Source organism: Protopterus annectens, chromosome 7.part0 (assembly GCF_019279795.1).
Source record: "Protopterus annectens isolate FY-2018-M chromosome 7.part0, PAN1.0, whole genome shotgun sequence".
Taxonomy (NCBI): Eukaryota; Metazoa; Chordata; order Ceratodontiformes; family Protopteridae; genus Protopterus; species Protopterus annectens.
In genome coordinates this window covers 659,917,917-659,939,991 of record NC_056739.1, presented here as the reverse complement: position 1 = coordinate 659,939,991, position 22,075 = coordinate 659,917,917, and the positions used below count along the sequence as shown (strand labels likewise).

The 22,075-nt window shown below is 38.7% G+C and overlaps 1 protein-coding gene across 1 annotated transcript in view; it reads left to right on the top strand.

Annotated features, from left to right (window-relative positions):
- LINGO1 (leucine rich repeat and Ig domain containing 1) overlaps positions 1–22,075 on the top strand; it is a 1,562,525-nt gene that overhangs the window by 1,538,950 nt on the left and 1,500 nt on the right. Inside the window, exon 4 of the mRNA XM_044077220.1 lies at positions 20,564–22,075. This exon is cut by the window's right edge and continues 1,500 nt beyond it. Coding sequence (XP_043933155.1) covers positions 20,576–22,075 — 1,500 coding nt within the window. The 5' untranslated portion in view covers positions 20,564–20,575. The remainder of the gene's footprint in view (positions 1–20,563) is intronic.

Sequence of the window (22,075 nt, the reverse complement as noted above, 5' to 3'; positions counted from 1 at the left end):
GGAAATTTACCTCAAAATTGCCCCACCCCATGTACTAATAATCGACAGAGGGTGCTCATAAATGCTTTATCCCATACTTATGTCCCCTGAAATTATCTGTGATATGATCTCAGTTATTCTCATTAAGGGTAATATATAATTATTGACCATGGTATGTTTAAGGTTTATCCCTAGCCAAATGTGATAGGTTCATTTTAGTACGAAAAGGGAAACTGGCTAGGCTTAAAAATGGCCTGCAAGGGCAGCTAGCCTAATTCCTTACATATGAACCTATTAAACAAAGATGGCATAATGGTGTTATGTGTAAGCAAGAAGGCGGACTCCCAGTCTTATAAATCATGCAGACTGGCAATAATAGCCTGAGACATGGCCTCTCACTAGGGCCTTCAACCTGAATATAAAGTTGGACAAACTGAGCACATCTAAATCCAACTCTTATGAATGGAAATTATATCTCATTGTGTTCCAGAACCTGATAAGTTGTTTGAGAATCACTGTTGTAGACTTTTTGATGTGAGTTCCATCTGAAGAGATTTTGTTGCAGCAACTAATACTGAAAAACTTGAGCGATAAATGCATTTTCTAGCCCTTGTAAGGAGGAAGGGCTGCATTATGCTTTCCTGTCCATTCTAGTAATCCATTATGTATTACAGAAGACCAAAATGGAACAATATCAGGGTCATTTTTGTAGCCAATTTGTTATCAAAATGGTTGTGGTTCTTCCTGCAAAATTAGCTAACCAAAGAAGTTCCAATTCAGTGCCTACAAAAAGCTGTATTATGCTAACCCAGTAGCAACAGAACATTGGGCATACAGACCTTTAAAGATATGCATCTAGCAGCCAGGATTAACATTGCCTGATTGCCTTTATAGACAGTGTTTGCAGAGTTCCGGAATGTAAAACATGCAGATGGCAGACAGACCAAAAGGGGAATAGTGGGGAGGTGTCATAACAGGACTCACCCCATTCCGAAAGACCTGCATTCATGACATTGTGACTTTGGGTGGAGCCTACATTGACTTGATGGAAATAGATGGCCAGTGTATTGTCTGTAACCCACTGGAGGAGGTCTTGCAATGATTGATGGTATCTCTCCACTACCTAGTCATCTGTATCTTCGACCAGGTCCCAAAATTCATACTGTTTGTGTCTTTCTAGGTTACGATGTGCTAGGGTGCTCACAGAGCAGGAGCTACTGACCTGACCCTGATAAGATGTCCCCAGACAGGCAGGGGGAGATGGTGAGCAGTCCCTGACCTGGGAGGTAAAAACCTGGGCTGCCCCTGGGATAATATGGACTGATGGAAAAGGGAACATAAAAGACTGAGAGAGAAAAAAAGACAAGTAAATATAAAAGAGGGGGGGGACAAGATAAAGACAAGAAGGACTCATAAGTTGCTGTTGCAGTGCTTTACTAAACATTAAACATTTGTTATGCTGGTTTACTGCATGAATTTCTGCCACATATTACATAGTTGAGTAATGCTGCCAAATGGTACTTCTACTGACTATGGTGGAAGTGGTACTTATGTTTATTTAAATATTTTTGTAGTTATTATCTGATTACCATTTATATTTGAAACAGTTCAGTTAAAAATTTCCTTCCTTTTTTGGCTGTAGAATAGAATAAAGCATGGCCACATTTTTTGCATTTCTATTATGAAATGAGTTAATACTCACAAATGCCTTCTGTCAGTCTTAAGCCTTCTGTGGGCTTGATCCTTATTGTAAGTCCTGTTTTTGTCAATAACAGAAAAAAGAAGAAAATTAATGCATAGCTGTTTGCCTATATTATACCTGTGTGCACAGCTGTGGAATACATTTTTCCAAACATTGTGTTTCATGTACATGTGATACAGTTGATGCATTACTTATTTAACAGAACATTAGGCTTTACATACTTAATGCAAAGTGCTAGAAGTAATGAATGTTCTGCTTATTCCCTGACAATCTTATATTTCATTTCCTAACTTCTATATTTGTGGTATAAGAAATTGTTACAGGATGTAACCCTATTCCTGTGATTTGCTATTTTGAGAGGCATCAGATTGTCTATGGGGGGTGGAGAAGAGGGTTAGCTATTGCTGCATAGCTCATAATGACAGTTACATTTCCTTAAAGAAAGATGAATTTAACAAGAACCTATACTTGACCAATATAATCTGCATTATGATGTGCAATACTTGTGTTTTCCTGAATAAATACAGTTTCAACTACCTGTAAGGAATGCAATTCCTAGTTAACAGTAATGTGATGTGAGCAGTCCAGCATACAATAAGTTGTATACAGGTTATGCACTTGGTGGTTTGGCCCTCACCCCTACTCTGCACAAGATCAGCCATTTTGTATGTACAATAACTATTCTACAAATAAGTTACATATTTTACAATAGCATGCAGCGAGGCCTTACTTTTGCCTACCAGTAACCACTACAAACAAATTCAGCATTCATTAAATGTGTTTACATACTATAAAAGTTATGCATTTCCTAAAATTTCATTCTATCAATATGCAAATATAAACAAGAATATTATTGCAGTCAGCCATACATGCATTCACACATACATGCACCTTCATTGACTTTGCATAGTCCTGTTTGCACACATAAAACATTTTGCTTACAATACCCTTTTCACATTACAGGAAAATAGAAAGTATTTACTATACAATTCTGTCCTTCTCTCCTGCACATGAGCTACCCACAGGGCCAACTGGTTACCCCTCTTCCTGTGTAAGTCATCATACCTCTGCAGACACTGCTGCCTAAAGTGGGGATCCTTGCCAGGAATGAAAGGAGCTCAACCAACTCTTGTCTGATTTTAGTTTTCTTCCACCCTGTGCTAGTCAGAACCTGGTCTAGTTTCAGCAGGTATGACTTCTGCAGTTAGAGAAGGATCTTGGTCTCTTTTTCAGACCAGCTTGGATCTTGACTGTAGGCTTTCACAGATGCCATCATGTGAGTTACCAGTGAAAAAGGGAAGGATGTAAGCCCAGGTAACATTAGCATGCCCAGACCATGCAGCCATACGGGGTAGTACCTATGGAACATGTATTAGTGTCATGGTCAGTTCACTAACTAGCCTGAGCAAGTCACAAGAACTTCCACAATTTTTTTTATGCAGTTCTTGATTCTTTCGTTATGTGAATGAAACATTACATATGTGTTAGAGTGGTTTTATTTGTTGAGCAAACTAAGCAGTTATGATGACAGGGCCTTAAAGTTGATAATGTAACCCAAACAATAATTTTTTGATGTTAAAGTAGTTCATTACTACATTTTTAATTGTTTGGAGGGTTCACTTTCAAGTAAATAATTTTTAGTGCTTTCTAAGATGTCACATGGGTCTTAGGGGCACCCTAGCGCTATATTAATATACAATTCTATGGATTGTTAGTATACTACTTACATATTCAGAAGGTATGGCATACTTCATAGTGCTTGAGATCTCCTATGAACTGCCATACTGCATTCCTGTGCTCTGTGATCATCAAAGCAGCCTGCCCATGAGAGGCCAAAGTCACTTTATGCCTACTAAAATGATACACATTTGTGATATGGTGCAATTTATAGACCAAAGATTAACTGAGCTTCATTTGCATAGAATCTTCATAAATAAAGCCTTAGATTATTCCAGTAGACTTAAGTTCACCAAATTAAATTGCTCTGAGCTGTGTTTGTTGGCAATTTGTTGGCAACAGGCCATAGAAGAGCAAACGAATCAACAGGCATTATTAATAGAGTTAATACATGAAATGTGTTTTAGAAAGTCACCAAAAGTAACCCCAACTGGTATAATTCACTGAGCTCAGTTCAACAGAATCATATATTTACCAGTAAGTTATGACAAATATGATATTTTAATGTTAACATGTAAAGTACCATCTTTGATAGCTGTGTACAATGTACTTTAGCACTTTCTGGTCTTTATAAGCTTTCTAGAGATATAGCATCAGTGTCAGTAGTGCAACAGGTGACACTCTAACCTTTGGTGCAGAAGGCTGTGGGTCCAATTCCCACACCAAGTATATCAATTACTGACACTGCAGTCCAGCATAAGGGGGGGGGGGTGCTGCACTCATGAATATGTGATCCTTTGGATAAGATGTTACACCAAGGTCCCATCTGCTTGAGTCGGTGGTAATTCAGGTGGATGTAAAAAATCCCATGGTACTTATCAAGAAGGGTAGTGGATGTGCCCCAAAATAAAACAAAATAAATAGTTTCTGTAGATCAATGAGTGTGTATATATCTTTAAGATGCTATCCAAGGACTTGCACTAGAGTATAAATACTGAGCATCTGCAAGCCTTATTGCCATTTTGTAGTTAGCTGTTGAAATGTGAACATGTATATATATATATATATATATATATATATATATATATATATATATATATACTCTGTTTCTTAACTAGTTTGTTCATATTTAAAGATGCTGCTACCCATCCTGATGTGTTTGTATATATTAAAGCTTCTAAGCAAAACCCCAAGCTGTCTTATTATTTATATTAGAGATGAACGAGTGACGTGGTGACAGAAGTGGCATGTCCAAAAGGACATGATATCATAAATGACATATCTAAATGGCCTGCAGTCAGAACCGGCATACTAAAGGGGGAGGAAGCTTGAAATGGCTTGGAGAAAATGATTTAAGGCAATTATCCAGATGTTGGTGGGATATACAACAGTGGGCCGTCCCAAAACTGTGCATACTTCATAAAACAGGTCAGAAATGAATTTCAGGTATAAATCTTGCTCAGCACTATTTCTTATTCGCGTAATATGGAATTACTGCAGAAAATGTTTGAAATAATATCCAAATTGCATAAAATTAATAAAATAAAGGGAAACAACCATATTTATTACAAAGCATATGTATTTTCATATTAAGCAAAGATATCCAAGTTTTCAGAAGTGTATGAAATGTACACGTGTTTGTGCAGTGTTACAGTAAAGTTATTTCACAAAGTACAGCCATCACAGAGCATATTTCACAAAGTATTTTGAAGAGTTTATTGTACATTTGGAGGTTGTTACAAGATCACAGAACAGTCTGTTCATACATAATTACAAGGGCTATATTTTCAGTGTGTTTGTGCATATTTCGTGGGCATGGCAGCCAGATTTCAAAAACCCAGTGCACTTGTGTTTGACAGTAATATTACTGAGAACTGGAGAGTGTTACAGCAAGAGTATGACATTTTCATACAGGTTGCATTTTCTGATAAAGATGACTGCACAAAGACATTTATTCTACTAAATTAGCAGGGTCAGAGGCTACAGAAAGGGAATGCTCATTTGTGTATGCACCTGCTATTTATGCTGGAGAGGGGGAAACCATCATATTGTTTTACAGGCTGAGACAAGGGAGGACCCAGAGTGCTTACAAGTCAAATTTAGAGAAATGTGTAACCACCAGACAAATGTTACAATGAAAAATCACTTATTTTACACAAGGGAGCAAAAGCCTGGTGGTGAAACTTTTGCAGTATATATAACTGACCTGAGAAATAAAGATAAAATGTGCAGATTTGGTGACTTAAGGGACAAGTTGGTAAAGGACAGACTTTTGTGTGGTATAAAAGATGATGCTGTGAGAAAGATTTTGCTTTGTGAAAGTAATTTAACTTTGAATAAGGCCATTGAGATTTGTCAGATATACAAGCTCACAGAAAAGCACACAAATATTATTACAAGTGAGAACAGCTCTGGAAGGCACAGTGAAAAGCTCATGTTGATAGTATGTAGCACGTGGTTAAAAGAAACAGGCCCAAGCACATGGCAGCCCCTGCTGCACCAGCTGGTAAACCCCAGAACATTCTAGCACATTCCAGACATTGCACAGTCTCATTGAAGCACAAGAGTGAGGCAGCAAACTCAAGGCATGGGCCCCAACTCACTTTCATTGCCATCTGTTGTAATTGTGGTGGAAGTCATGAACCTAAAAGGGAAAAGTGTTTAGCTTTTGGTCAACAATGCCACAAATGTAATAAGTGTGATCATTTCAAAAGATTTTGTAAGTCAAAAGAATGTGGGCACTCTTTATTAAAAGGAAACATTTTAAGAAATGGGTTAATCAGTTAGACTGTGACTAGCCTACTCTTTATGTTGATGGTGTGTCAGTGCTTCATGAAATGGTTAATGCAGTTGATTTAAAGGGCAAGAATGAAGTATTTTGTACTGTTCAGATAAATGGCAAACCACAGAGCTCAACTCTGACACAGGTTCTAAGTACAATGTTATGTCTGCAGAAACATTTGCTAGAGTATGTAAAGGTGAAAGGCTAGATTTGGCAAGGTGTGTGAAACTTGTTGCTTATGGAGGTGAAGAAATTCAAACAGAAGGCTCAGTTGTGCTTTCATGTTACTCTGCTGGAAGAAGTTACAACTTATTATTTTATGTGGTCAAGAGGCTTGTTCAGTCATTATTATGTCTCAAAGACTCTGAAAATCGGACTTATTTCATTTAATAAGGAATCCCATCGAGTTAGCTTAAAAGACCACTACTCTAATTTTGCCCAGCCCATTTTTTTCTACCTATGCTAATCTTTTCCAAGACAAACTAGGCAAACTTCCAGTTGTGTACTCCATGAAGTTAGACCCAGAGGTCAGTCCAGTTATCAGGCCAGCACATAAAGTTTCAATAGCCATGCAGGACAGAGTTAAAACCGAGTTAGATAAAATGGTGCAACAAGGTGTGATTTGGCCACTTGAATCTCCAACAGAATGGGTATCTTCTATAGTGGTAGCTCATAAGAAAAGCTCAGATGACATCAGAATATGTATTGATCCACGAGATATGAAGAAAGCACTAAAAAGACTCATCATCCAATGCACACAGTCAAATATGTTGCAGCCCTGATGCCAAACGCAACTATTTGTTCAGTCTTAGATGCAAAGAGTTCATTTTGGCAAATTCAGCTAGACAAAAAAATCCATCATTGCTCACTACATTCAGTATTCTGTTTGACAGGTAGAGATTTTTGAGAATGCTATTTGGGATGAATTCTGCAAGTGAAGTCTTTCAGCGTGCAAAGGAGCATTTTTTTTCTGGATATCCTTGTACTATCATAGTAGAAGACGTGCTAGTAGGAGGTTTGATGAAGCCAAGCATGACAGAAGCCTCAGAAAAGTTCTGGAAAGGGCAAGTCAAGTGAATCTTAAGCTCAATCCACAGAAATGCAAATTCAGGCTGCAAGAAGTTCCTTATGTTGGTCATTGATTGACAAGTACAGGCCTATGACCAGACCCTTCAAAACAATCAGCCATTCTCAATATGCCAGCTCCAGACAATGTTCAAGCCCTACAATGTTTTCTTGGCATGGTCAACTACCTAGGCAAGTTCATTCCAGACTTGAGCCAACTTTCAATGCCGCTCAGAGAACTGATACATAAAGATGAATCCTGGTCTTGGTTAGAGCAACACCAAAGAGCATTTGATGTCCTGAAACACAGACTTGCCAGTTTGCCGATGGTCAGATATTTGGATGTTCACAAACTAGTAACACTTTCCTGTGATGCTTCAAAATTTGGACCTGGTGCAGTTATTGTACAAGAGGATCAACCTGTTGCCTACACATCAAGAACTCTTACCCAAACTGAGATGCAGTATGCCCAGATTGGGAAAGAGCTTTTGGCAATTGTGTTTGCATGTTCGAAGTTCCATGATTATGTTTATGGTAGACGTATCCTGACTGAAATAGACCACCAACCATTAGTCAGTATCCTGAGAAAGCCAATGCATTCAACTCCAGACTGCAATGTATGCTGCTGAGATTGCAAAAGTACAATTTCAATCTTGTCTACAAGAAAGGCAAACTTCTTTATCTTGCTGATACATTATCCAAATCACCCAGAAATACCACTGAACAGAATGACAATCAAGGTTCTCACTTGTTTAATGATTTTGAATTCATGGAAATGAGAAATTTTTCTTCCACACATCTTGTTGAGCTGAGAGAACACACAGCCACAAATCCAGTTTTGCAAAGGCTCAACCACTTTATCAATCATGGCAAGCTAGCTTACCTCAAGAAGTGCAACCTTATTTTCCAAAGATGAGAATTTGTCTGAAAAAGGTGTCAGTATGAAAGTTCCAAATGTAATTATTCCAAAATCCTTGCAACCTGAGTACATTACTATATTGTATCATGGTCACCCAGGAAGCAAATCTACCAAAAGAAGGGAGAGAGAGATAATATTTTGGCCTTCTATGTCACAAGACATTGAGATAGCACTTTCTTCTTGTTCAGTATGTAATAGTACAAAGACTCATCAACAGAAAGAACCACTTCAGCTTAATCAGATTCCAGAACTACCTTGGATGACAGTAGCCTCTGATATCCTCGAGTGGAATGGTCAACATTATTTGGTGTTAGTGGACTCTTACTCCAATTGGTTCGAGATTGACTTACTTCCTAACCTAGCATTCAGTACTGTAATTACTAAGATGAAGCGTCATTTTGCTGTACATGGAAGTCCGCACAAAGTTATTTCTGACAATGGCACACAGTTTACAAGCCAACAGTTCTAAAGATTTGCAGAAGAATGGGACTTTACTCATGTCACAAGTAGTGCAGAGTACCCGCAGTCAAATGATTTGGCAGAACGCACAGTGCAAAGTGCAAAACAGTTACTTGAGAAGTCTAAAGACAATAGTGATGTTTTCTTGAATCTCAGAAATATTTGTCATGCTAAACATCTTGGTTCACCTACTCAGAGACTTCTGTCGAGACAAACCAGAACTGCATTACCAATCAGTACTCAATTGGTGGTTCCATGTGTCAAGAACAACATATCAGTGAGAAGCAATCTGTTGAGGAAACAACTATCTGAGAAGTCCTACTACAATAAGATCAGTAGACCACTCAATCCATTACGAAATGGAGAAGTGGTAAGGATGCAAATGTCCAAATGTTATGATCGGACTAGTGTCATGAAGAATATTAATCCAGAGCTGAGATCGTACATTGTTGAATCAGAAGGAGCAACTTTTAGGCAGAATCAGAAGCATTTGAAACCAGTGTCCGAGCCTATACTGCATAAATAGCCTGTGAGAAAGACTCTTTATCTCAGAGTGAATTGTCCGGTGTTCCAATTCCAGAGGAAGTTCCAGAGGACATTCCTGTTCCTATGATGAATCCAGAAATTCCTGATACAAGTTGTGCACAGCAGTACAAGTTGCTAAATCTAGTTCCAACTGTTATATTACAAGATATGGTCAAATCTGTAAACCCTGTAGCAGATATGAAGCAACTTGGACATGAACATTGTGTTTTGTTTCTAATGTCCATAGTAACGTATACCTATCTCTGATATTCTTTTGCATGCAGCACAATCTCTTTAAGAAAGAGGATGTAGATCAATGAGTGTGTATATACCTTTAAGAAGCTCTCCAAGGGCTTCCACTAGAGTATAAATAATCAGCACGTGCGAGCCTGACTGCCATTTTGTAGCTAGCTGTTGAGATGTGAATATGTATGTATGTAAGCTCTGTCAGTTAACTAGTTCATTCATATTTAAAGATGCTACTATCCATTCTGATGTGTTGGTATATATTAAAGCATCTGAATGAAATCCCAAGCCTTCTTATTATATGTATTAGAGACAAATGAGCGACAGTTTCAGTGTTAGTGTCGTATGTCACTCAGATGTAGTTGTGGCCTTAAATTAATGCTTTCAGGTTACAACATGTTGCATCATCAGAGATCAAGACACCAGAGAGACAGCTTCACACCTGAAGAGAACCACATCCTTATATATGCTCTCATAACATATGAGAAATGTCTGTTTAGGAAAGGGAGGCCAATGTAGTCACAGAGAACTGAGGCATGGAATGAAGTAGTGCCTGGTATCAATACTGTAAGGGAAAGGAATCATAGTGTAGGAAAAGAAAACATTGACATGGTGGGAGGGGTTAGGCAGAATGGAATGACCTGCAGCTGCACCAATCGTGGCCCTTCCATAACCCAATCTTTAATACTGGATGAAGAATAGCTTCTAGCCTTATCTGGTGGTGAGTATGAAGTAGATGTCAATGCCACAGGAATCATTAGAGGAGGTGTGGATACTAGTACTTTCAGACCACTACTACAGTCATAGGGTGGCATACAAGAAAGTTAGTACATAGGTAATGGCAGTACTTTATACTGCCATATAGTGCCCAAGATAGCTGGGTATATAAAATCTATTACATTTTACCCAAACCCAGGGCCTAGTAATACCTTCCTCCACCTCTATTTTCCATACCCCCTCTTCTTCCTCAAACTCTCTTTTCATTGCCCACCTCAATATTCGTAGTTTAAATAACAAAATTACCCAACTTCTTGCCCTACTAGACTTACATTCCTTTGACATCCTATGTCTCACAGAAACCTGGCTCAAACCAGTTACTAAAGGCAATGATATCATCCCTCCAGGTTATAACATCCTTAGAATTGACCGTCCTAACAAAAAAGGGTGGGGGTAGCAATATTGTTTAAATCTGAACTACAGGTAACCTCACTAAACACTCAAACTCCCTCACCTAGCAATGCTGAAATCTTAATATCTAAGCTCCAAATTAATGCTAATAAATTTATATACATCATTTGCTCTTACATCCTCCCAGGCAACAACATAAGTACTCTTGAAAACGTCCTTAACTGGCTTTCCACATCATTCCCACAAGAAACTATTCTCCTTGGAGACTTTAATATTGACCGGAACTGTTGTACTTCTGACAACCCTACATCTCACATTAATCTCTTTGGCTTCTATCAAACTATCACCGACCCTACCAGAACCCATAAACCCAGCAACAAACAAACTACCTTAGACTGGATACTAGTCAACAATAACCCCCAATCTTACAAAATAGGCATACTTCCTGATGATATTAGTGACCACTCTCTTACCTTTATAACTAGACAAAGGATCACCATTCCCACTCAACTAAACTTTAGAACCACCCTGAACAAAAAGAACCTGAACCTAGATAACGTTCGAGCAGAGCTAAAAGCCTGCAATTGGTCACTCCTAAAATATCTACCTCTCAATGAAACAGTCTCTTTTTTTAACAATACATTCCTAAAAATCCTTGAGCACCATGCCCCCTCTCATACTATTAACATTAGGAACAAACCTGATTCCTGGCTCTCAAATGAGACAAGGCAAAAAATGAGACTGAGAAATAAAATCTGGAATATATGGAGAAGTACCAAAGACCCTATTGATCATTTAAACTTTAGACAGCTCAGGAATGCCACTAGAAAATCAATATGCCTTGATAAAAAAAAACTATCACCTTAACTTCCAACAAACCCAGCAACTAAACCCACAAAAATTCTGGTCAGGATTAAATAAATTACTCCATCCTGTACAAGCCAAAACACCTACCCCCTCTAACGTGACTCATAATTCTCCAACCAAATTGCTGATATTTTTAACAACTTTTTCTCAGAAACTGTTCAATCTTTAGCAAATACCTTACCACCTGTTACCACCACTGACTCATCCATGCTAACCAGTGACTCATCCTTGCCAACCACCCTACCCCATGTATTACAACTGCAGCCTGTCCCAACACCTCTCTTACACACCCTACTTCTTAAGATTAAACCATGCACTCCATCAGCAGACCTCCTCCCAGCTGAATACCTTGAAATGGCAGCTGGAGTGCTTGCCTACCGTTTCCATCTTAATTAACAGAACCATTACAGAAAGTTCCATCTCATCCCTCTGGAAAGTCTCATATATTATCCCACTGCATAAGGGTGGGAACTCAAATGAACTCTCAAACTTCCGCCCCATAGCCCTACTTTCCCCCTTAGCAAAAATTATGGAGAGATGTATTCACCATCAGCTACTTGATCATCTCCTCCAAAACCACCTGCTAGTTGACTGCCAGCATGGTTTTAGGCCTTTCCATAATACAACTGCTCTACTATCCTTTTCTGACTGCATTAATAAAAATCGTAACAACAGCTTACTGTCCTCAGCCCTCTTTATTGACCTCTCAAAAGCATTTGATATAGTTAATCATCAATTACTGTTAAACTCACTCAAATCACTTTCACTAGATACCCAGACAGTTAATTGGTTCAAGTCCTATTTAGGAAATAGACAACAAGCAGTCCTCTGGGAAAATAAACTATCTACTCTTCTCCCTATAACTCTTGGAGTCCAACAAGGCTCTGTTCTGGGACCCCTCCTCTTCACTATTTTCATAAATGATCTGAAAATCTCCCTTCCACAAACCACCTGCATACAATATGCCGATGACTCAACATTAATATGTTCAACCTCCTCACCTGCTAGACTTCATTCAAGTACCCAAGCAATATTTACCTTAGTTGAAAACTGGTTCCATCAACACTGTCTCCTCTTTAACCCCAAAATAAAACTAAATTGGTACTATTCTCTCCCACTCAGAAGTCTCCTGCTATCAACTTTACAATTACATCTAATAATGGTACTGTAATAACTCTGGACACAATCACCAAACTTTTAGGTGTAACAATTGATCATAATCTAAACTTCAACTTACATATCAACCTAACCATTAAATCAGTTAATAAAAAACTTGGTTTCCTCTACAGACTTAAACCCTATCTCACACCTCTAGCTAGGACTGCTATTGCCCAAATTCACTTAATCTCCACCCTTCTCTATGCATCCCCAATCTATACCAATTTATCCAAAAATAATCTTCATAAGTTGGAAACATCCTATAATAACATAGCTAGATTTGCCACTGGTGCTCCTTTTCAAACCCACCACTGCCAAAATCTTAAATTGCTAGGATGGCTGGAATTGCAAAGCCAGATTCTTTTCCAGCAACTTACTACTATATACAAGATCTTACAGCATCCCACAAATACACCCATACTCTCTACCCTTATCTGCCCATATAAAAATCTAACAACACTTCGATAAGCTAATAAGGTACTAGTAGCTATCCTAAAGTCCAACAACAAATCTGGAGATAGCTTGTTCTCAAACTCTATTAGTAACTCTTGGAACACTCTTCCAACAAAACTAACAGCCCTTTCTTCTACCCCACTTTTCAAGAAGCAATTAAGAATCTTCCTTAAAGCCCAATGGCTTTGCCCATGCACAAATCCTGACTGACACTTTCTCCCGTAGCAGGACCATTCTTTACTATCTATCTTTAACATGCTATTTCAGGTGCTGTGATATTCTCTATTAATTCCTACTGTAGTAGCTCACCTCCTAAGGTTTGGTAAACTTTATAAACAATGTAAAAAAATATATATATATTTTATTAATCCTTTTTCCCAAACTTTTTAACTTATTTAGTCGGGTATATTGGTATGTACTATAACAGTACTATATAAATGTTCCTGTATTTGAAATGTTTTACCTGTCTGACATTATCTGTATTGTATATGGTCAAGATTTCTGTCTTGTAAATTGTCTTAATGTGGAGCTTTTCTCCCGGGGCCTCCGCTGAAAATAGACATACATCCAGTCAGACTATCCCAGTCAACAAATGTTAAATAACTAAATAAATAAATACATTTTCAATCACCAGATGTCTCATCTACATCAGGCTTGCAAAAAAGTTTACACAGTTAGCATTGCAGGTTTCTGTATTATCATTATTATTAGGGTTAAACATGTCATCACTCCTTCACATGCTCAGCAGCAGAACCAAACCTTTCCACTGCGCCAGTACAACAGACTGAAACAGAGCACAGTAGGTCTTGACAATGATAGTATAACTGTCATACTCATAACACAGCCTGAGAACAGAGGCATAAAGCTGTAGAGTATGTTGACAGGGCCCCTTCCCACCCCACCATTCAGGTATATTATTTTATGAATTGTGACAAGTGCTCACAAAATCATCTCAATAACAGCAGAAATTGCAACCTGAAGAAAGGAGGGACACACACAGCTCAAAACCCATGTCTTGTAAACAACAAGAGCACATTCAGGAAGATAGTGCCATTTCTGAGTTAGCAGTACCCACTGTGATATCTGAGCAAATGGCTGCCCATTGAAGATACACATCACAACTAGCTCTGGAGACATGAAAAACCTTGGCTGTCCAGCAGTAGATGTGCTGTGACATTACTGAGGCTCAAGCCACTGTAAATGAGAGTCAGGTACAGCTGGTTAAAGTACTGCAAGGTATACGTGAATAATTCCATCAGTACATGGGAATGGTGGAGGCCAGGGACAATGCCATGATGATCTACATGCACAATAAGGCAGATCAGACAGCATTCCTATCCACCTCCATGATCACACTAATAAAGAACACACATACATCAGATGCACAGCTCAACACTGATGGGAGATGTCTGCCAACTTGAGGGCAGAGTAGTTTGAGCACCACTTGATTCTTAAAGTTGTGTTCCAACATCTGCAGATAGCATAACACAAAAGGAGATGGGCAAAACTCATCAGCCTTCCACAACACATTGCAGGCCCTCCCAGTTGAGGTCTCAGTCCTGCCACACTATCACCTTAGGTATATAATTGCATTGCAACCCACATGGATAAAACTCAGGCATTGATACAAATACACACACACAACTACTTTTAACATGCATAACTGTGATGATACTATGCAAAAGGAAAAAAAAAATGGGGGGGGGGCTTTAATTTGATTTTGCTAAGTATTACTTCAAATAGTATTTGTGGATACTGCAGGTTGGGGATATACAAGCTGATTACTTCATTTACTAATGTGATAAATCCTTCCAGTGAAACTAGCACTGTTTCCTCTTCACCCCCTGGACTGAACAAATGGTGACCATTTAATAGTTCTGATGACACACAGGACTGGTGTCAATGAATGAACATCCAAGGCTGCATCCTACATAAACTCAGGCATGAACTTGCAGCACCATTAGGCACCCTATTCAATGAAAGCCTGAGTACTGGCTTTGTCCCAGCTGATTGGAGGACAGCCACTGTCATCCCTTTACACAAAGGTGGAGCATCCACCAATCCGAGATATTATAGACCCATCAGCCTAACTAGCCTAATCTGCAAGACCATGGAATGGATTATCATGGATCTCATTATCAGGGACACTGGCAACCTCCAAACACTTGACACCACACCGTTTGGCTTTGTCAAAAGGAAGCAATGTCTGTTAAATCTGGTTGACTTCTTTGAGACAGACACCAAAGCCATGGATGAGGGGAAGATGGTGCACACCACTTACCTTGACCTAGCCAAAGCCCCATCGGGCATAATAGATAAACTCTCTCAACTAGGCATCAATCCATATGTTACCAGATGAGTAGTAAACCAGCTCATTGATAGAACCCACCTAATCAAAATAGGGAAAGCCACCTCACCTTTAATGAACAGTGTACCCCGGGGATTGGTCTTGGGGCCTCTATTTGGGATATACTTCTCTGATGTGCAGGCCAAAACCAGTGGGCTATGGCTGACCAAGTTTGCAGATGACTGCAAGCTGGGCGTTGTCATCAATTCTCCAAGTCATGTAGATGCCCTCCAAGAGAGTCTCATCCAAACAAATGATCAGTGCCAGAAACATGGCCTCAAGCTGAATTCCAAAAAATGCATTATCATCCCTTTTGGGTAGAGTGATGTCCCCACATATTATCACATTAATAACAATGTCCTAAGCATGTAATCAGTCGTGAGGGATTTGGGCACCCAGATTGATAGCATCCTGACTTTTGACCACTATGTTGCTTCCGTTGTATGAAATGCTTTCTACATGGCCCACCTCATAAGTAAGGGTATCTCATTCAGGGATAAGGAGGTCATAACATCCCTGTATTCTTCAACTCCTCAAAGGCAACCAAAAAGATGAAAATTCCGCTGACCAACACTATAAAGGTTGTTCTCTGCCAGATTTCCAGTAATAGTCAAAGAATATCACCCATCGATCATAAATGAAAAAGTTTTTAATGTATTCCAAGCATAGACAGAATAAACAAATACAAATTAACCAGATTTACTGTGCTTTCATCTCGTATCATGAGACTTCTTCAGAAAGAAGATTCTGAAGAAGTCTCATGATACGAGACGAAAGCACGCTAAATCTGGTTAATTTGTATATGTTTATTCTGTCTACGCTTGGAATACATTAAAAACTTTTTCATTTATGATCAATGGGTGATATTCTTTGACTATTTCTGGAAATTTGGCGGAGGACAACCTTTATACTGCTGGTCAGCGGAATTTTCATCTTTTTCAATCCCTGTATTCTTCCCATATAAGGCCAATTATTGAGTACAATGTCCCGTTCAGCGTGTACCTCGGAAAGCACATGCAGCAGCTGGAGGGACCACAGAGGTTCTTTACCAGGAAAATCCAGGGCCTCAAGCATCTACCCTGCACAGATAGGCTAAAAGCCCTGTCCCTCTACTCTGTTTCATACAGACTCCTCAGAGGTGACCTCTGTCTGGCATACAAAGCAATCTCAGACCCCACCTTGATGAGATTGTTGCATATCCGCATGTCATTCTTCACTCGAGTAGCCCGCACTGGTGACCTCAACCTGGTCTGTGACATCTTTATTAGCGGAACAGATTTGTGTCACAGAGAATCCTCCAGCTGTGGAATAAACTACCTCTCCACATCAAGCAGAGTACCTCATTATCCCTTTTTAAGCGCAACCTTGATAACTGGATGGGAAACAAAAAATACACCCCAGGGATTCCACCTGTGTCCCTGTTGGACAAAGGCTTTGGGTGCTGACTTCTGTAAACATGGGCTAAATTCTTGGCTAAGCTTATAAGGGCCTCAAGGCCAATAGCCTGGTAACATTCTATGATCCTATGATCCTATGAACTATTTAATTTGATGCACAGTCTCACCTGAGCAAACACCATATAGCAATGGCTACCATCACACACACTATCTTCTTATGTATATCACCTGAGCAAACACCATACAGCAATGGCTACCATCACACATGCCATATTCTCATGTACTTCACCTGAGCAAACACCATATAGCAATAGCTAACATCACACATGCATTTTGTCATGTATATGCAGCAACATATATTCCTTTATGTTACTACTTCCAATGCAGCCTGAAAAAGTGTCAGATAATGAGCAGCCCTATCCGTAACTCCGATAAACAAACAGTAATTCTGAATAATTCCAGATCAGCATTATACTAGAGTAAATCATCACACTTCTCCTTATACCTTTACCATTAAACATACAGATCACTGCTGACAGCTAGGCGTCACACTAGAGATATGAGAGACAAAACACATACAGCAATCAAGTAGTTTAGCATAAAAAGAATTCCAACAGTGTAAGGCTGGTAGGCTGACACATTGGGGATGAACTCTCATTCATCATTCTATACCTGGCAATAGCCTTTCCTGTTCTCGTACTGCACCACTAGTGGTCCAGATGGAGCCGACATGGCAACATGCTAACAGTCTATTTCACCAAGGACCACTGGAAACTATGCCATCCAGTAGAAGGCACTCATGGTTTTGGCTCTGTCCTGAGGTGACACTGACAGATAATTACACTGACTTGATTGTGTAAGACTGTGTCTCAGAACTGCTAAAGTATCCCAAGACAAAAGCCTGAGAAATACATGTCCCCAGCTTGTGTCTTCAGTGTCCCCTTGACAAATATAGTGTAGGCTCATACATACACTCTTGTGTCCACAGGAATAGGAAGACCACTCTTTTCCATAGTCCTCGTCTGTAGGCCATACAAACATTTTAATTAATTAATTAATTAATTAATTAATTAATTAATTTATTTATTTATTTATACTTGTTTAGTAAGGTGGCGCACTAATCTAAATGGACCATTTGCAGGCAGATCCCAGGTGAATAGGATCACATAAGAAATGAACAAAACATATTTACAGACACAGGGATATGCTAAACACACACACACACATATATATATATATATATATATATATATATATATATATATATATATATGGATCTAGGACTATTGAACGAATGTTCAATCGTCCGAATCCACAATCACCAAACACACTTTAACAAAAGTGCTTTCACCAAAAAAGCACTTTCATTAAAGTGTGTTTAAACAAAAAAGAATAAAACATTACTTTTATGTTTTTGCAGGGGGACAAGCCCCCCTGCACCCCCCACCCCCCCTACTTAAATATTTTCACTCCGAGGTCGCACTACAGTGGGGAAAAGGGAATTTTTCCTTATCCCCACTGTAGTGCGATCTCTGCAACAGGCATACTTACGCAAAAGTGCCTTTCGGGGTGAAAAGCACTTTCGCGCAAGTATGCCCAGCCGAATCTGTTTCGGTTATGTTGCCATTTGGTGATCCGTATGGATCCCATATATACATATATATATATATATATATATATATATATATATATATATATATATATATATATATATATATATATATATATATACATTTACATATGCATACATACATACATATCTGCAGATGCAAGAATATGCTACAACATTTAGTTCAAGAAGCAGTTAATGTCAAAACATGGATTGAAAAATGGAGTTATGCTTAGCAGAGCCTTGCGAATAAGATGTAGCCATAATGGCTGAGATGTCTCACTAAAGCCCTTACAATATCCATGTTGACTCTAATGCTATCAAATATTTCTTAGTCAGTAAATTTGTAATGAGTTATTCGTTCCCTTAATTTATGCTTTCTTGGCCAGTGAGTGTTGCTAGGTGCCTGTGGTTTTTACACAGTCGAGTCAAGCAGCTATCAATGAGAAATAGCGAGGCTGGTAGCTACAGCAAGCAGATTCCTTGATTGAGAAATAAATAAAAAAGATGGAACTTCGCCTTTTATAAGATATATGCCCAAGCAGGAATAGCCCTCATTTATATTAGTTTGTTGTTCATGTTTAGAGGGATTCCTCACTTTCATCTCTTATTTACATATTTCATTTTCATAAACTTTTCATAAGGAAAATAAACTAGCTCTGTCTTATGCAGTTGGCCTCTGTGAATCTCACCAACACTGCCATAAGCAGCAGGTTGCACAGATGTTCTCTGTGCATGAGTGCACTGACTATTAATACAACTCAGTGTGTTGGTGATCATGTTTAAACATTTTGGTCCTTTTTAGTGGAAAGTGTTATTAGATTTTATGGAATGGCCTACCAGAATGTGTGTTAGACAGGACATTCACAAAGGCATTCAGTAGGGAATAGTGAGGGTGGAATATTGGTATTTGGGAAGGAAGGGGTGGATGTGAGGCTCAACATTAAGGAACTTAAAAGGGAAGACTGCATAGGTGCATTGAACTTCCTTGCCACCAAACAAGTGTACTGTAATTAGATTAATTATTGAAGTTAATATGCATATTAGACACATTAACCTGAACATATAAATTCAAGTGTACAACTGCAGTTACAAGAACATGCACATTTAAATATATACAGGGAAACATTGCATAATAAACTGCAAACTAATAAAATGCTTGAATAGAAAATGATTTACTCATATTTAGTTTATCTATTTAATGTTTGTTGTCTGGGGTAATGGACATCCACAAAAAACAGTTTCAAGTACTGATGTAAAAAAAAATGTTTGTAGTCAACTGAATTTTACACACAGAAGTATTTATATACAGAATCATAGTTACATAGTGAAATGAATTTTACAGGCAGAAGACACTACTCAGAACCACTGTTCTGAATTTTACCAATCAACTGAGCACATAAAATTCAACAGATTAACTGAGCAACAGATTGGGGTAAAGGTGAAGGCAATTACAAAGTATAATAGAGCAGTGCAGGTAATGCTAGAGCATGACAAAAGCAGTAGACTAGTGAAATAATTATTACATTGTTGGTGAGGTCAGACTTTATTATAGAGTTATGTAACTGTACATCCAGGAACACTACAGCAAGTAGTAGCAACACAGATGGCAAGTGTATGAAGCTGATTTAAGAGAGGTTATTTAAATCAACATAAAAGAGCCAAGAAATGATACTAGAAAAACATTAACGTACATTTCTTATGTTTAAAGGCTATGATTCTAGTGAATGCCACAAACATACATTTACAAGGCTCTCAGACATATTATATATAAACAGACATAACTGACAAAAGTAGAGAACCATCTGCATAAACCATTTAGCAAATGTGAGTCATTTACAAGATAAACCAACAGCAAATCCTGTGGCATTTACATTGGCATTTTGAATGAATTTTATTACTATTATACTAGTTAAGGGCAACAGCAGATAGCATCTTATGTGCAATGATCATTCATTTTGCTTGAACAGTAAGATTTTTTAATCTAAATATCATTTTTAGCTATTAGTGAATAGGTTTTTCTGTATGTAAATGACAGCTTTGCACAAATATCTTTTTTAGTTATTAGTGAATGAGTTTGTCTGTATGTAAATGATAGCAATGTACAAATAACAGCATAATCTGGAAAACGTTTGCATTAATGTAGAAGATGTTTGAGTATTTTGTATTCTTTGCTAAGTAAAATAGATTTCTTTCCACCCTGAGCCGCTGCAAAGTCACATGTTGGTTATTGCTATGTTTCTATTTTAATGTGAACAAGCATGTGAAGTGCATTCCACTAATTGTGTTTATTCATTCTGTTTGTTTCAGGTAAAAGTTAGGATGGTAGCAGGGGATGCTATTATGTACAGTCCAATCCTAGCAAGTTGGCAGCCGATCCTGCTCCTCATGTTGGGGTCTGTTTTCTCAGGATCTGCCACTGGGTGCCCACCTCGCTGTGACTGCTTTCCTCAGGAGAGGTCTGTGCTGTGCCACCGTAAGCGTTTCACTGATGTTCCTGAGGGTATCCCTACTGAAACTCGCCTATTAGATCTCAGCAAGAACCGAATTAAGAACATTAATCAGGATCAGTTCCTTAACTACCCTCTCCTAGAGGAATTGGAACTCAATGAGAATATCATTAGCACCATAGAGCCAGGTGCATTCAACAATCTTTTTAACTTAAGGACTTTGGGTCTTAGGAACAATAGGCTAAAACTTATCCAATTAGGAGTATTTACTGGTCTGAGTAACCTTACTCAGTTAGACATTAGTGAGAATAAGATAGTAATTCTCTTAGATTACATGTTCCAGGATTTGTATAACCTCAAATCCCTTGAAGTTGGGGATAATGATTTGGTTTACATTTCTCACAGAGCCTTTAGTGGGCTTAACAGTTTGGAACAACTGACTCTAGAAAAATGTAACTTGACATCTATACCATCAGAGGCTCTTTCTCATTTACACAATTTGATTGTGCTACGACTCAGCCATTTAAACATAAATGCCATAAGGGACTACTCTTTTAAGAGACTTTACAGGCTTAAGGTGCTGGAAATTTCCCACTGGCCTTACCTGGACACTATGACATCCAACTGTCTGTATGGACTAAACCTAACATCTTTGACTATAACTCACTGCAACCTGACTTCTGTTCCTTATGTGGCCGTACGGCATTTGGTGTACCTCAGGTTTCTAAACCTATCCTATAATCCTATCACCACCATAGAGGGATCTATGCTCCATGAACTTCTGAGACTGCAGGAGATCCATTTGGTTGGAGGAGCACTGGTAGCAATTGAGCCGTATGCATTCCGTGGTCTTAATTACCTGCGCATCCTCAATGTTTCTGGCAACTACTTGAACACCCTAGAAGAATCTGCATTCCATTCTGTTGGAAATTTGGAGACGCTCATCATTGACAACAACCCCCTGGCTTGTGACTGTAGGCTGCTATGGATCTTTCGGCGACGGTGGAGACTGAACTTCAACAAACAGCAGCCAGCATGTGCTACACCAGAATTTGTTCAAGGAAAGGAGTTCAAAGATTTCCCAGACATTCTTTTGCCCAATTACTTCACATGTCGCAAGGCTCGCATACGTGACAGAAAACCTCAGCAGATATTAGTGGATGAAGGTCTCACTGTGCATTTTGTCTGTAGAGCAGATGGAGATCCAGCACCTGTAATTATGTGGTTGTCACCCAGGAAACAGCTTATTACCACCAAAACAAATGGGCGACTCACAGTTTTCCCAGATGGCACACTGGAGGTGCGGTATGCACAAATTCAAGATAATGGCACTTATGTGTGTATTGCTAGCAATGCAGGTGGCAATGACACT